Source organism: Drosophila yakuba, chromosome X (genome assembly GCF_016746365.2).
Source record: "Drosophila yakuba strain Tai18E2 chromosome X, Prin_Dyak_Tai18E2_2.1, whole genome shotgun sequence".
Lineage (NCBI taxonomy): Eukaryota > Metazoa > Arthropoda > Insecta > Diptera > Drosophilidae > Drosophila > Drosophila yakuba.
Genome location: NC_052526.2, coordinates 20,771,157 through 20,787,126, shown reverse-complemented (window position 1 = coordinate 20,787,126; position 15,970 = coordinate 20,771,157). Strand labels below are relative to the sequence as shown.

Here is a 15,970-nt window from a genome sequence, read left to right as displayed (position 1 = left end):
ATTTTCAAACAGCTTAATTAAATACAGCGAACAAATTTGGCTCTCCACTTTCCCGATTTCCCAAATTCGTCCGATTGCCGCATTTTCCGATAATTTAATAATTGCTTTGGGCTAATAATCCGATTCAGTTGCATTATGCAGCTTTAACCGTAATTGGGCACATTATGCACCTAGCGAGTTTAATGTTTCATTATATTTTAGTCACCCGCATAATGCGCATGATAAGATCAGTTTTAGTACCCCTCACTCGTAAGGTATACACTCGTACTATATTCTAGATCATTTCCGACCCTCAAAACAATATATATAATCTTGATCAAGAACGTATGTACATATATCCAACGCAGTGAAGGAGTTGTTTGCGACCACATAAAGTACCAACAGCAAACTAGTCAGCAGATATTACGGATATCAAACATATATATATATATATATATATATATATACATATTATATATATATTTCTCTTTATTAGTTTTCAAATCGCAATACAAAACTTCGGGCAGATCCTATAAGGACTCCGCCATGACATATACACATACCTATTCTTTTATAGCTAGATTGGTCTTACATTTCACGCGCACAGTACATATTACATAATTATTAAAGCTCTAGGGAAATAATGTTTTGGGGCAAGGGTGGGACTCTTAATATCTAAACAGAACACCTGGAATCAAGTAAATTATTGCCACGTAGGCCCCAACGTATCACATCTTATCACATAAAACTGGTCTAACTATTAAAAAAAAAAATTGTATTGGGATGTCAATTTAGATGCATATGTTTCATAGCTTATATACTAATTTATTAGCCATACACAATAACAGTGAGTTACAAACTCATTGTAAAGCTACCAATTCTAAATATCTAAGCAGCTAAATTCAAGAATTATTAAAAATAACATTTGTCTGGGAAATCCTTTACCTGTGAAACATTCGAACCCGTTTTGTCTGCATAATTCACTTAAGTGATGTCAAATATGGTATGAATAAGATTCAGAATTGTGCTCAAAATAATAACAAAAAGTACACCGAAATAGATTTACCAAAAAATTATTTGTCTAGTTGAATATAACAGAATAGTCATTATAATTTCTTAAATACTTTAAATTAGTTTTCATACAAGCGTTAAAACGTGAATGCAGCTATAATTTTGAACACACTCATAAGTCCCGAATAAAAACTATTAATTGATTAAAAAAAAATGGAATTTAAGTCGTTTTTGGTTTCAAGATCAGAGAATGGCTGAGTCGCTTAAGTTCTTGTCTCCTCGTAGCCACAATGAATATACCCGGTTTCCAGGGAGCCACCGACAGCAGGGGATTTACTGGGCAGATCCTTTCTTGCATCCTGCTGCTGATCCTTGTGCACGCCGTTGGCGCCGTTGGCGCCATTCGCCTCGCAGTTGTCAAGGATTCGCTCGAAAACGGTCTCGAAACGGCAGCGAGTCAGCGAAAAGCGAGCCACGTCCACGCAAACATCGCGAAGGATGGCGAAGAGTTCCGAGAGAAGAGGGGCATCACCCACGCTTCCAGGCGATCGGATTCTGACGAGGAACCGCAAGCTGTGGGCGTAGTGCTGCAGGTCCCGCGCACACGGCAATCGTTGACTCAAGCTCCTTGATAAAATAGCCTGCTGGGCGGGGCCGCAGAAGCAGGTCACGGCGTAGTAACCACCATGTTCCGATTTCAATCGCTCCGGCGTATCGCTGGCGATGACCTGACCCGCCCGGAGCACTGCCACCCGTTGGCACAGGTGCTCGATCTCCGAAACGGAGTGAGAGGTGAGCACCACGGCTCTGCGGGCCAGCAGCAGCTGCTCGATGGTGGCATAAACCATGTCCCTGGTCACGGGATCCATGTCGCTCGTTGGTTCGTCCATCAGGACGGTGGGCGTGCAACCGCAACAAGTCACGGCCACCGCGAGCTTGCGCCTGTTGCCGCCACTCAGGTTCCGCACCTGGATGTCCTTGTAGGGCCGCAGTTCGTACGTGTCCAGCACGCGGTCCAAGAACTGATCCAGGTCGCGAATGCCGCGCAGGCGTCCGTAGAAGCGGATGCACTCGGTCGTCGTCAGCAGCGGGTCCAGCGGGTTGCTCTGCGGGCAGTATGAGATGCCGGGCTGAAAAACGCAAGTTATAATTATAATTATTAGAAATTATATTCCAGAAGAGGTGACTCACCTGCTCGAAGTAAATGTGTCCCACGTCGGGCTGCAATTGGCCAGTGAGCAGCTTGAAGATGGTGGACTTTCCGGCTCCATTCTTGCCCAGCAACCCGAAGCATTCGCCCCGCTGGACACTGAAGTGCACCTGACGCACCGCATAGTGACCGCGACGGTAGCCCAGCCAGAGGTTCTCCGCCCGCACCGCCTCGCCGCTGGCCACGCAGCTCTTGAAGATGCTCTGGATGTTGACCAGCTTCAGCTGACCCAGTTTATCCAGCTCGCGGCGGTAGGTGCAGTCCAGCAGTCGCTCCACCCGCTGCCACAGGCGCCGCAGCAGATGCCACTCGATGAGGACGTTGATGATCAGGGCGGCCACGCCCACCAACAAGAGGGCGGTAAAGTGGCGCCCAAGCAGATCACTGGCCAAGGGATGCTTATACGAATCGATGTCGTAGCGTCGGAATACTAGGGCCACCATATAGTTCTTGCACAACTCCAGGAAGCCGTCTCCCAGAGCATGAAGTGGAAAGACCAGGAAGGCCTGGTTGAGGCCGTGGCGCCAATCATCCCACGCTGGTCCATCGCCCACCACGCCCAGGATGAGGATGATGCCCATGGTGACCAGCGGGACGATGAGGTTGGCGCAAAAGATCGACACAATGGCAATGCTTGAATCGCTGAAGATCTTCTCGGCCACATGCACAGATGGAACACAGGCGAAGCTGAGAAATATTTGGCATTGTAATTCAAGAGTCCCCGCTTCCACTTCCCCCAGAACTCACCTAAAGGCCAGCGACAGTCCAATGATGCCCACCAGCTGCTGGCGGTCCACAAAGACAGGCATTCCGAACATCAGGATCACAACGAGGCAGACAATCAGACCCAGCACCATCACCAGATAATCCCAGACGAAGGCCACCAGCCAGTAGGTAACCGCGCTTACTCCGCACAATCTTTGCTGCAGCTTCTCGCCATTGACACGCTCGTTTACCAGATAAACGGAACCGGAGGCCACCACCAAACCAAAAGCAATCAGCAGTATAAAGACCATGGATCCGTCACCTGCCTGCCGGAGGATCGAGCTGGTACTCAGTTCGGCATAGCCCAGTTTCCAGGGTTCATTCAGAGTGAGGATACTGGACTCCGAGTCGTTTAAGGTCGTGCGCAGTAGCTCCGAGTTGAGGTCGTTTAACCAGGCCACCATAGAATGATATCCCTTATTATTATACCAAACTGTAGCACCTGACCCGTTTAATCCATAGCCGCCATACCGGCGCTCGCGATACTCGTCCCAAGAGTCCAGGACCCAATCGTAGGCCTGTTCGGAATCATTGAACACTCTACAATCACCCAAATGGTCACACGAGGTTCTTAGCTGTGGATACAGTTTCTCGGAGAAGCTGGTCGCCCTCTCCTGCGACAAAAACTGAACGCTTTGGGGATAGAGCGATCGGGTCAAGGGTAAAACAGTGTCGAAGTCATCCTCCAGTCGATAGCTGACGAACCACATGGCACACAGTTCGAAAAGAGCAGGGAGCAGGAGGACATAGAGCAGGAGACGGTAGTTGCGGGACAAATGCCTCAATCGCTTGCCCATGAGCAGTCGGAATTGCTTGCAAGCGGTTGGTGGTTCGTCTGTAATCATGGCAGGGCCTGCAACCACTCCACTGCGATCGCTGGCAGTCGCTGGTCGTCGGGTTTCCACTTCCTCGCCACTCTTGTTCAACTGCTCGAACTCCTGCTCCAGACTTGAGCTACTCGTGAGCTCCACATCGCTGATGCTGCCAGCTGCCACTTGGGACTGCAGCAGTTCCAGAAACTCGACGGCTCCTGGTGTTAGATGCTCCGCATAGCTAGCACTGATTGTGAGGCTGTGTGGGTAATCTGCGGCTCCTGAAGGGATCACCTGACTCTGGGGAAGAAGCTGCTGTGCCTTCTGAACAACGAAGGTTAACCCGGTTGCATCGGCACAACGCAGCCGAATGCTATAGTTTGAGGTACACAAACGTTGCAGCGAGTCTCGACTGTGCTGGGCAATAATGCGACCCTGGAAAGGTAAATAGAAGTAGAATCAATCAAAGGCCCATTTAGAATATGAATATGAAGGAGATTGCATTTATGTTTACTACTCACATTCCGCATTATCACCAGTGAGTCACTGAGGTACTTGGCCTCGTCCAGGAAATGGGTGGCGAAGATGACTGCTCTCCCTTGACGCAGTCGCTCAATCAGCTGCCAAATGTCCTTTCTGGCCTTGGCATCCACCCCATTGCAGGGTTCATCCAAGATAACCACACTGGGCGAAGCAATGAAGGCTATGGCCACGCAGAGGCGTCGTCTGTAGCCACCGGAGAGCTGCCACGAGGGATACGACTCGTGCTTACCAAAGTTTAGGCTCTGCAGGGTTTGGGCAACCTCCGAGCGGATCTCCTCGGCACCAGCACTCCCACCTAGTGGCATCTTGATCTGTGCATACAGCTGCAGGTGCTCCCGAGCCGTAAGCGTTGGGATTAGGATATTATCCTGCCAGCAGACACCCACTTGATGCTCCCCGGCCAACTGGACCTTGCCACTGCTCTGCCGGATTTGTCCGGTGAGCAACTTGATTAGCGTGCTCTTTCCAGCGCCATTCCGGCCCAGAAGACAGCTCACCTGGTTGCGCGCAAAGTCAAGGCTTAAGTTGGAAACAGCGCACTTGCTGCCATACAATTTGCTAACATTAACCAAAGAGGCGCCCAGTTTGCCGTCCAATTGCGAACGACTGACCTTCACAAAGCTGTAGTTATCTGTTAAAATACGACAAAATAATATTTAGAATTTAAAATTTAGGATTCAATTCATTCCGGAGCACTTACTTTTCTTGTAGCGCTGGTAGGCCAGTCCAATAACAGCATAAAGCAGAAAATCGAGGAGGAACATGAGCAGCGCCATGGCGCATTCGCTTCTGGCAGGACCCGCCTGGATGAGGTGACGCACTGTCAATCCCTCCTGCTGCAGCTCCATGCGCATCAGCTCACCCCAGCCCTTGGCAAAGGCCGTGGTGAACGAGAGGTCCACCAGGAAGTTCTCGAAATCGCTCAACTTGGCATCGAACATCAGCACAATGATAAACGGACAAAGGCTAATGAAGAATAAAAGGGCGGAGGCCACGGCACCAATGTTTGCCGAATTGAAAAAGTTCGTGCACATATAACTGCGAGTTGGATCCAAGAGTTAGTTTTAGTTTTTCCATACATGATGCCATCTAGGAAGTACTCACCAAAACGAAATCAGGCAGAGACCAAAGCTCATGCAGTAGAACATCATGAAAAACCAGTTGGTAAAGCCCAAAATACCGCCACTATATAGAACCCCGCTGATCAGCGCAAAGATCACACAGAGCTCCATAAAACTGATCAGAGCCCAGGCAACCAGCTCGGAGTGCGCCTTCAGACCCATTGATCGCAGCAACTGTAGAGGATGGAGATAATATAGATTAGCTTCTAAATAGTTAACATTACTAGCCCTTCAGAGATATCTGATATATAAAATATGATCCATTATACCAGATAGATATGAATTCTCACCATGCTATTACGACTCTCCCGCATCCAGATGCGTTCCCTCACACAAAGAGCCACGAATACAACCAGGCCGAGTAGATAAGCCACCTGGACGCCTTGGGCCAAGTACAAGCCACGTTTAAAGCTGCGAATAAAAAAGAATAATTATAACTGATTCAGTTAATGAGGTTTAGCTCTTACACATCGTTAAGAAAGGCGGGATAGGGAAATTGCTTTGTGTAGAACTGCATGTTGTCCACTTCGAATTTGTTCTTTTTACTTGCATCCCCAGATCCACCAAAGCTTCCTAGTAAATCGAACAGACCCTGCCGTTTCGAGCGCTTCAACACATCTTCATTGTTGAGCAGAAGGAGATCGGGTTCACCACCTACGACTGTCTGTTCTGTGGTGACCCCAACGTCTTCGGTGGATACCCCAACGCCTTCATCATTGACTGAAGGCGGAATGGTGGTTGCCGCCTGATCGTTCGCCGATGCTGATACCTTTTGAGTGGCCTGCTCTGCTGCACCGCTTCCCTCCAGACTGAGATCGAAGTCATCATCGTCCTCATCGGACGCGTCGTTGTCCACTTGCTTGATACTGAAGAGACCACTTAGGGAACGCCCACTTTCAGGCGCCTCCTCTTCCGGCGCAAAGCCCGCCTCTTCCCGCTTGCTCTTAATAATTCCCAGATCGACCATCTGTTTGAGCTGAACGAAGCCACGATGATACTTGAGATCAATGACCATGCTGTCGGCGGGTCCGGGGAACCAGAATCTGTTCCGATTCTCAAACGTCGGCTGCGTGTTGTCCGTGTCCATGTGCAGGCGGTAGGACGCTTGCTTGAGACCTACGTCCTCCAGATTGAGGGCGGCCAAAAACAACTTGTTCTGATTTAGTTCGTAGGCTCTCTTGTGCAGTTCCTCCACACTTTCCACAGCCTCGAAACGATCGGCCGAAACGCAATCCATTAGATCCGCCACGGTGGTAAGAATATCATAAATCAGTTGGTTGGTGCGAATGTATTGGAAGACCCTTTCGATTTCCCCAATATCGAAGTCATCGCCGACCAAACTCTTGACCAGTGGCGACTTGGCCAACTTGAGCAGATTATCGAAGGCCTCCTGGAAAGTGGCGTTTGTGTGCAGCTTGGTGAGAATGGTGGCTGCCGCACGGCTAAGTTGCTTCAGCCTATCCAGTTCCTCAAAGGTGGCATTACTCTGTGATCATATGAATATTGCATTATTATTACGCTCTTCATGGAAGTTACGCGCTAAGAAAACCTACAAACTTCACCACGCTGTCGGCCGCAGCATTGGCAGGAGTATATAGAATCCGTCCCTGGATAATCGGCTTGATGGTGTTCCAGGTGAGTTTGCCCTGGTTCGTGGAAGTCACATCCCGGTAAAGGCGCTTGCAGTATTTAGCTGGTGGTTGGAATGGTTATAAGTACAAAAGCAGCTGGCAAATGGGAAAAGCTATTGCATTAAGTCTTTCTACGCTCTTAAAAATGGAATGAATGACCGCGTTTGAAAGATCAGTTCTAATCATTTGAGCAATACAAGCAAACATGGGAGTAAGTAATATAATATGTAATGAGATTAGGGAGCTTTTTTTGATATTTAAAAATATTTCGTCATGCTCACTTGGCCTCCAGTCCGTGGGAAGGTCTGCGGATCGACGACGACGACGGTCTGGAGGCAGAGCAATGTTGGCAATTTGCAGTTTTTGGGAATTCATAAGGGTATCTCCTCTATGGAGGGTTCAACTCACTAGGCATTGCATCGAGCTCCGCATCGTTGGTCTGACTAAAGTCCTCCGATTCCAGGATTTCGTTGACCAGCGGTATAGTATCGGTATTGGGAAACGGATGACCACACAAAAGAACGCCCAGCTTTACGAAGGTCTCGCGATCTACCAGAGGAATCAGTTGGGATTATCTGGACAACAGCAGATTACTTTTAAACATACTCGAAAACAGATGCTTAATGTCGAAGCTGTAGTTCATCCGTCGTTCGATTTCGGGCACCAGAGAAATTATTTCGCTTATGTTACCTGTACAATGTATCAAGTAAAGGGGTTTGCAAATTAATTTTTACATTCAAATACTATTGGATATAAGGGAGGATCACAGTCGCGAATTATGAGTAACCTCAACTACATACATATATGGAAATTATATAAACGTAGTCATTGTAATTTAGGTGTACCACCACTTACTTCGTATGATGTCGAGCCGATCACTGGTGATCAATGTGGTTATGGCCGACACAAAATTGGCCTTCTCGGCCAGCTCCACGACGGCCTTGTGGAGCCGTTCGTCGGTTACAAACGCGTTGACCACATCGATCACGGAGTGCAGTCTGAAAGGGGGGAGGAGGGGGTCAGTAAATGGCTAATGTGGGTACTATATGGGTATGAAGACTATCTTACGGCGCCTCCTTCCAATGGGAATACTCCTCGTAGGGATGCGCCGGCTGGCAGCGGTTCTCAATGCTGCAGATGTAGGAGAAGGCGGCGGGAACCACCTGGTTCTTGGTGGGCAGCAGGCGGGTGGGATACTGGCAGGCCTCCAGCTCCTCCGATCCGTACTTCAGACGGATCAGGTAGAGCAGCATGAAGATCATCACTGGCCAGGCCAGCAGGATCAGGCTCAGCCCTTTCTGGCGCCATCGCACCAGCAAATCCTTTCGCAACAACTCCCGGACCTCGCGACCATTCAGGTGCACCCTCATTACGGCTGACTTCTCCGTTTCCTGTCACTTGTCCCACTGGCGATCGCTGTCTGGGCTTGATCACTCGGGCATTTTTGTCGGCTGCACAGGAAAAATCAAAATGACTGTCAATTTTTAGCATAGTTCTTTATATCTGGCCCAAATACATTGCTACTTAAATAAATATCTTTATTCGAAATGTCAAGTTGACAAATAAAACATTGTTTCATTTGTTTCATTTATAATCCGAATTCTTAACAATCTAAAATGTAAGTTAAACGCACATTTAAACCTTTCTTTTAGATAATCAAGAGTCTTATTTGTTGTAAAGTCTATTAAGGTAGCAGACGCTATCATGACCACAGTCCATCTCCATCCCTGAATCCCCCTCTGGAAAATTGTCAGCTCACTTAGAACTCATAAGGTCTTATAAAAATACTATAATTATCGGCCCCACCGTTTGGTGTGCGCCAAAAACTAAGAAAACTTAAATTTTTCTATACATTTGGCCTTTTTGCATTTAGAAGTCATTTCCCACCACTGTTGAAAACTTGTAGAAAATATGCAACCTAATAATTATCGACATGCCTAATCGAACTTACCCATATTTAGCAACGGAAGAGAGTTGGGTGTAAACGGCGGAGACAGATCATCGGAGATCCCATATCTACGGATATCGCTTCCCCAGCATAATTAGCCCCTGTTTGCTTTGTTAGCCGCGTTGCTAATTCAGGCTATTGAGTGGTTCGCCTTGCCGGCAAAAGTGCTTCCCGGTGGCAATCGAAGAGCTCGCAATCGAAGCCACTCGGAACTCATAGTGCACTTGTGGCAGTTAACGCCATTTGTTGACAATTATTTTAAAACGTGCTTTTATTATTTGAATTAAGTTATTCAGCAAATTACTGTGAGTCACTGGCCAAGCAGGCAAAACAGCTATGCCTTTAAGCCAGTATACACAAGTGCTAACAGCAAGCAAAATTCACTTATTTCCTTTGTTTAAAAAAATTTATGGAGTGATAATAATTTTAAAAAGATATCTTCCGCTTTATCACTTCGTTACGCGCAGATTAATCGAGTAAATTTCAGTACTACTTCTATGAAGTTCTCAAACATCTTTAAAATAGCATCAAATATTATTTAGTAAATAAGTAAAAACCAACTAACTAAACGAACTAACTAACTAATAAGTAAAACTAACTAAACTAAGTATGCTAACTATTCACAAAATAAGATTAAAAACTGTTTAAAATCGGTTTCCGGTTGCGCAACACCATCACTAAATGACTTTATTCCACAATTTAAATGACACATTCTAATGCAGAATTAATTGAATCGGTGCTTCACCAGAGTTCCTAAAAGATTTATTCGTTGGATTTAAGAGTTTACCATGTGGCCGCGCACAAGGTTTAGACCCTCGTAAAACTGGAAGATCGGCCAAAGAGTTATGGCCCAAACAGGAGCTCGACGTATTCGAGGTGAAGGTTTCCGAGGTCGTAGTGGTGTTATGGCGCCCAGCTGTCCATTTGAGCCGAGTGTGGATGAAAGATGAGCCGCATCCATTACCCGGCAGGCAATTGGCGGCCAGATTTATGACCCGGACAGTGTCGAACTTCGCAAAACCAGTTACAAATCAAATAGACGTACAGCCGAGCAATAAAAGAGTGCTTATTCTTTTCACCTATTTTGTATGCAAAGCTCGGGCCGAGACTTCTGATGATCGCCACCCGCCGATCTTGCCAAGATGCCAATCAACTCCGTCTCGATTGAATATATACATACATACATTCTGTATATAAATATATACATATGTATGTATGCATAGAGCTCAGTGTTGTGAACACTCTGACTTATGACTTTTGGCTGGGACTTCAATCAAAGTGGGAAAATCTCGAGAGGCGAGACAAAAGAATATTAAGATGCCTAGAAATATAAACAGAAACTAAAATCTGGCCCAGGGTTCTGCGGTACCTAATAAACTGACTTGCACAGTGCTTAAACTTGCTATGGCTTTTAGAGTCACTTCTTCAATTTGGCTTACTTACATTACATTACCTACAAAAAACATAGTTTTTGCGTGCTTTTAAAAGTGCTTACATATTGCAGAATATAAAAAACATCTTCTTCTCAGCAATAACATACAAAATGTACCAATTATTGCTTGCAAATATTAATAAACACAAACAGATACAATCTATTTACTTTTGCCTTCATAATCGTTCCGAATTATTTTTCAATATTGGTAGTTTTGCTTAAATGGAGTTCCCAGATTAATACTCTACAATAATCTATGTTCTAGGAGAAACATTTACCTATGGAAATATTATTGCTATAATAATAACAGTACCAAATAAAAAAATCAAAATAAAAAGTTGTATTTAAATCGAATGGGGCGACCACAACGCTGAGATGTTTCATAATATGTGCAACAATTAACTTTGTTTCTAGCCAAACCAAAATAAATGCCAGCCCCACTGGCAACTCGTTTGGCAAAGCTTATGGAACCAGATCAAGTGAAATACCAGATTTAGTTCCAGTCCCAGATCCACTTTCAGTTGCATTTGCCGATTAGTCAATGGCCTATAGCATAATGTTGCAGTGGAGCCAATGTCATCATCGGCGGGGATTATCTAATGCTTGATTGATCCCCGGCTAATGTTGCGTGAACCGATCGTTCCAGTTTCCCGCCGGCGGAAAACTGGGCCAACTATACTATATACTTGGTGTAAATGGTTATTTGCGAGCGGCTTATCAGCTACATTCCCGCTCGTCGCGGCAGTAGGAAATTTAAGCTGATAATTACAAGGTAGTCGTTAGTCTCCGAATAGGAAAAATGATGCATTGCAGTGGCTTTAATTAACAGGTAAAGCCTCCCACAAGCACAACCACCAACCTGCCACTCCACTCCTCACCACTCCAATCCACTCCACTCCACTCCTCACCAATCCAATCCACTCCAATCCAGTCCAGTTCAAGGAAGATGTCGGCCGTATGCAAATGTGTTAATGCCGTCGTTTGGCGATTCCACTGGCAATTAGACACTCCCGGCACGTAGTTCCCCCCAGTGGCCAGGAGGAGGCAATGGGCATTATGCCCCTTTGGCCATAATAGCCAGATGTTTTCCTGCAAACCAAAACTAATACCCGCTTTTGGGCTAATTAAAATAAAGCGAAAATAAGCTGCGAATCTCATGCAGTTGCGAAACGGGATTTCGTCGCTGTTTCGAGATCCCATCCCAACGCCACCTCCCCTTTTATATCAAAACTCGTTTGGATCACGTTTGGTTACTCAAGATGCAAATGAATCCCTGGAATTACCCCGGACAGCACTTAAAAGCAGCATTTAATCGAAAGTTCGTTCTAAGTTCGTTATTTAGAATCTACAGAACGAATACGAATACGACTACGACTACGACCAGACTAAAAATGTTTTATAACAATACAGCGAGTACAGCAATTTAAGGCAAGAATGAGCTTCAGTTTCAGCAGGTTTGTTTTAAGGCAATTTCAACTCGAAATGTTCAATTGAAACATGATAGTTTTTTCGACTTTAAGTTCTTCTAACTTATAAACTAATCATATCTAATGAATTGCACTAACTCTGCTTTGTAAATTTGAACAACAATTTCCTTTTGTCTGAATTCCTGTTAGTTTTTAACAAGTAACTCCCCAACTTGTTAGAAGTGTGAACTTCCATTTCATTTGCATATGTACATCACAGTTGTCCTCAACTGCCAGACGCACTAATTCAGGTGAGAACTTGACCCACCTGCGCCGTCTCTAAAAAAACACTGGTAATCAAACCACACTAAAGAAATACAGAAATGTATTCGACTAACGTATTTTTTCAATATTTAATCTAATTAAAAGTAAAAAGTTAAAAATAAGCATTTTTTTAAGTGAATATCTCAATAATTAAGCGAGTTTGAAATAATAAATAAAGTATGTACTTGTTTGAAATTAAACAAAATATATAATAACCTTATAAATTTGTCTACAAAGAAGAAAATAAAATTATCGCCGTACACGCCCAGAGAGAGAGCATAGAAGTGAACACATTTTCTCGCAGTGCCTAAGAACAGAATCAGCATAAACATAAAACTTCGCCAGACGACGACTGCCAACTTGAGTGGATTCAAGCCGCAATTTATCATCGATCTATTGGCTAACTCGGATTTCAGCGCGACCTTGACCATGAGTCTTCACTAATCGCAAAAACTAGCAAGTCGCGCTAACGAAACGAAAACAGTGGTATCAAAGTAAATATAAATAAGGCGAAACTGGTTAGTGGACTGATCGCCAGCGTGATCCCCTTACCCTTTAAATGGGTTTGTGTAATGCATTTTGCTTGGATGATTATCCCACTTAAATTGTACATGGAATCTTTCAGTACCCATCCCCTCCCTTCCCAAACGCCCTTTATGTTCCGCGGCAGCTGATTAAATCGCGTGTGTCCAAGCGTTTAAAATCGCACGCGTTCTGTCGAGTTTTTAGTGCAGTTTATGCAACAATTCATATCTCGATAAATTTGCTGCAATCCATCTCATAAATGCATAAACTGTTTTTTATTTAATTCATGTAGTTCCTTTTTTCTTGGCGTTCATTGTACAATATAAATGTCAATTTGATTTGATTTACCTTTTTCTGCGCTCTTTAACTGCATTCCGGCTCATTAATACATTAATTTAATATTAATTGGCATTATTTTTTCCAGAGTCAATCGACTTTTTTATTGTATAAAACCACAATGGGTTTTGAATGTTAACTTTTGACTATGGTGCATGATGTGCCAATTTATTTATAGGACTTTTGTTTATAAAGTTCTGTCCCATTAAAGCGTGCAGTGTGAAACTTTATATACTTTTTACTTCCGCTTGGCAATAAGAATAAGTTACTGTTACAAGACATAGGTTATTTTCACTATAACCGCATTTCCGTTTTAATAACCTAAAATAATAACTTAGAAACCGCGGAAGTCGCTCTCCAACTCCGACTTACAAAAAACGCGATCGCCGGCACCGAAGCGTTAAAAAACGCACGCGTTTTCCAGTTTATACTTCTGAATATTGATTTTTGATTTGTGAGTCAACTTCAACTTTAACTTCCACTGGCGACCGTACCGCCCATACAGAACCAATCAGCATGAGTCGGCAATAACTGGTGCAGACTTGGCTATAATTATATTCCCAATCAGATGTAGATTCTGTCGCATACTCGTATTTTATTTATAAATCCATATGGATGGCCATAGGAAATGCTGCTCACTTTTTATTTATTTATTTATTTATTTATTTATTTATAAGCGGCTAGGCTACTTGTTGCTTTTGATTTTCGCTTTCAGCCCGATCAGCAGCCAGCAAGGCCGCTGCTTACATGTGCAAAAACTTGCAATGCAATTAAGTCTTGATAAATAACCAGTCTGATAATAACACTCAGGGCCCTGGTGGCGGAATGCTAAAAGATTTTATGGTAATGCCATCGATAATCGCTAGACGCTCAGGAAACGGAAGACGAGTCCAGAATGCCAACTTACTACTCCTACTCTCCTGCTCGACCATAGTGATTGACGGATTGGAAATGGCATTTTAATGATTCCTTTAATTTGTTTCTCTATGCCGCATAACTAGCTAAACTATCTGATTAGCTAGTCATGATCAGTAGTGAACTGCTGTAGTAGGAATGCTTTAAACGTCCAGTCAATTAAATTGATCTCAAATAAATAATGCATTTCTGCTTTCCCTTTTGCCAGTAAAACGGCTTTGCCTCGCAACTCAAAAATAATAAAGACGTTTTCAACCAGACTTCTAAGTCAGCATCACCTTTTTACACTCCTTTAACTAATATTTAATTTAACAAAATACACCATCTGTTTTGCGTAGTTTCCATCACATTCTCAGAGATACATCCACAAGATATCGAAGTGCATCTGAGGCGCTTACACACCTGCATGGTTCACATGGCTAATTGTTAAAAATCTCTCACGTCGAGTTTTGCAACTTTTAAACTTTAGATGCGATGGCCGGAAAAAAAACCATGACGGATACCCTCCAGGGAAAATGTCCGTATAACACTCACACGTGATAATTACTTGGCTATGCACATCAAAGATCTCACGCGTTAGTAACGCGCCCCGCCTTTCCTTTAAATAGCTGAGTTTTTAATAGACCTCGAATTTGGGTGTTTTTTCGTGAGCAAAGTAGAGCAATTGTAATTGCTTAACTACCAAAATGAGTCTAACTGTTTCGGGTTCTAGCCACAACGAGCAATTTATCTGTGGCTCATAACATTTATAAATGTTTCCAATTGAAATGTTTTTAGTTTTTACTGCAAGTGCTGAACATATTTGTGTAGGATTTCCAAACAATTTATTATAATTTAGGGTATTTACACTTCCTTTTGTTTGCCTTTTCTCCTATGCGTTTTCACTTTCATCGCTGGTTGCTGTTGTTGCTCTCGCCCCCTCCCCCTCCCCCTCCCTTTGTGCTGCCCATTTGGCTTTAAGCTACATAAATCGGCAATTTTTGTGGTTGTGTTAAATACAGTTTTTCGAATGGACAATTTGTCCAGCTCTTTTGTTTTGCTCCGCACTTTTTGTTTTGTCCAGCCCTTTTTGAGACGCACTCAAAACAACGGCGCCGAAAAACGTGCCGAGAAACCTCAAAAACCAGAAACGTCAGATACCGAACAGAAACTCAAAACCTGCACTGAGAGAAACGTCTTGGCATCTTTAATACAAGTTCACCCAAAAATAAATACAAATATGCGTATATATGTATATACATAGTTAATTAAAAATATGTACACATTTTGCCATTCCAACTGGTTTGGTATTAAGAATAATTTTAAAAAATGTTAGACATCAAGCGATAAAAGAGTAGTTTTAAGGTTGGTACAAACGGACACCACTACGCCTTTGTTTTCAGTGTACCGAAACCGAAAGCGACCGCGATTGAAAACAGCTGTTGCTGCTTTGATTTAGCAAGCGGCCGAATAAATAAAACTACATATTTAGGAAGCTGGTAAAAACAGCTGAAGTAACTAAAAATTGGTGACTTACTAACCCCGCTAATCGAGTTGTTGCTGCTGCTCTTCTGGTTCTTCTTCGCTGGAAACTCTCTGTTTTTTGTTTTTCTTTCTTTGTTGTTGTTGGTATTTTAAGGTTTTTCGGTCACTGCAATTGTTTACTGCACACGGCGTTTTTGTATTTTCTTTTCGAGTTTTATTCTTCACTTCGAGTGTTGCTTTTTGGGTGTTTTTACCCGCTCGCACAGTTTGCACAGTTAAAAAATAAAGAATGTTTCGGTTGCCAATTTTGGCTTTATTTACTACTTCGCCTTTGGTGGTTATAGTGTATAGTGTACAGTGAGTGCCGCCTGAAACGTCCGCCAACAAAGCTGGCCGCAATTGAACTGAGCTTGACTAAACGCGCTTACGGAAAATTATTTAATTCCGCTCCCAGTTTGCCGCCGCTGCCGACGTCGAAGAAAAAAAGCGATCGTCGATGTCGATCGCTAACTTCCAACTTCGTTGTTGTTGCGTGTGGGCGGCAACAT

General features: G+C 44.0%; 1 protein-coding gene across 2 annotated transcripts; it reads right to left on the bottom strand.

Moving 5' to 3' along the window:
- Nucleotides 1-450: 450 nt before the first annotated feature.
- On the bottom strand, nt 451-15,837 carry LOC6526149 (ATP-binding cassette sub-family A member 13). 2 transcript variants are annotated; one of them, XM_039370436.2, is made up of 15 exons: nt 15,479-15,837; nt 8,141-8,523; nt 7,928-8,070; nt 7,679-7,762; nt 7,481-7,621; nt 7,354-7,401; nt 6,995-7,134; nt 5,909-6,927; nt 5,732-5,852; nt 5,425-5,615; nt 5,021-5,358; nt 4,299-4,951; nt 2,948-4,212; nt 2,182-2,887; nt 451-2,120 (listed from the first exon to the last, which is right to left on the bottom strand). In XM_039370436.2, the coding sequence occupies exons 2-15, from the start codon at nt 8,440-8,442 to the stop codon at nt 1,254-1,256; spliced, it is 6,018 nt and encodes a 2,005-aa protein (XP_039226370.1). In that variant the 5' UTR covers nt 8,443-8,523; nt 15,479-15,837; the 3' UTR covers nt 451-1,253. The 2 variants fall into 2 exon arrangements, with proteins under 2 accessions (XP_039226370.1, XP_002101963.2); XM_002101927.4 differs by lacking the exon at nt 7,354-7,401 and having other exon boundaries at nt 15,479-15,836.
- Between the last annotated feature and the right edge of the window lie 133 nt (nt 15,838-15,970).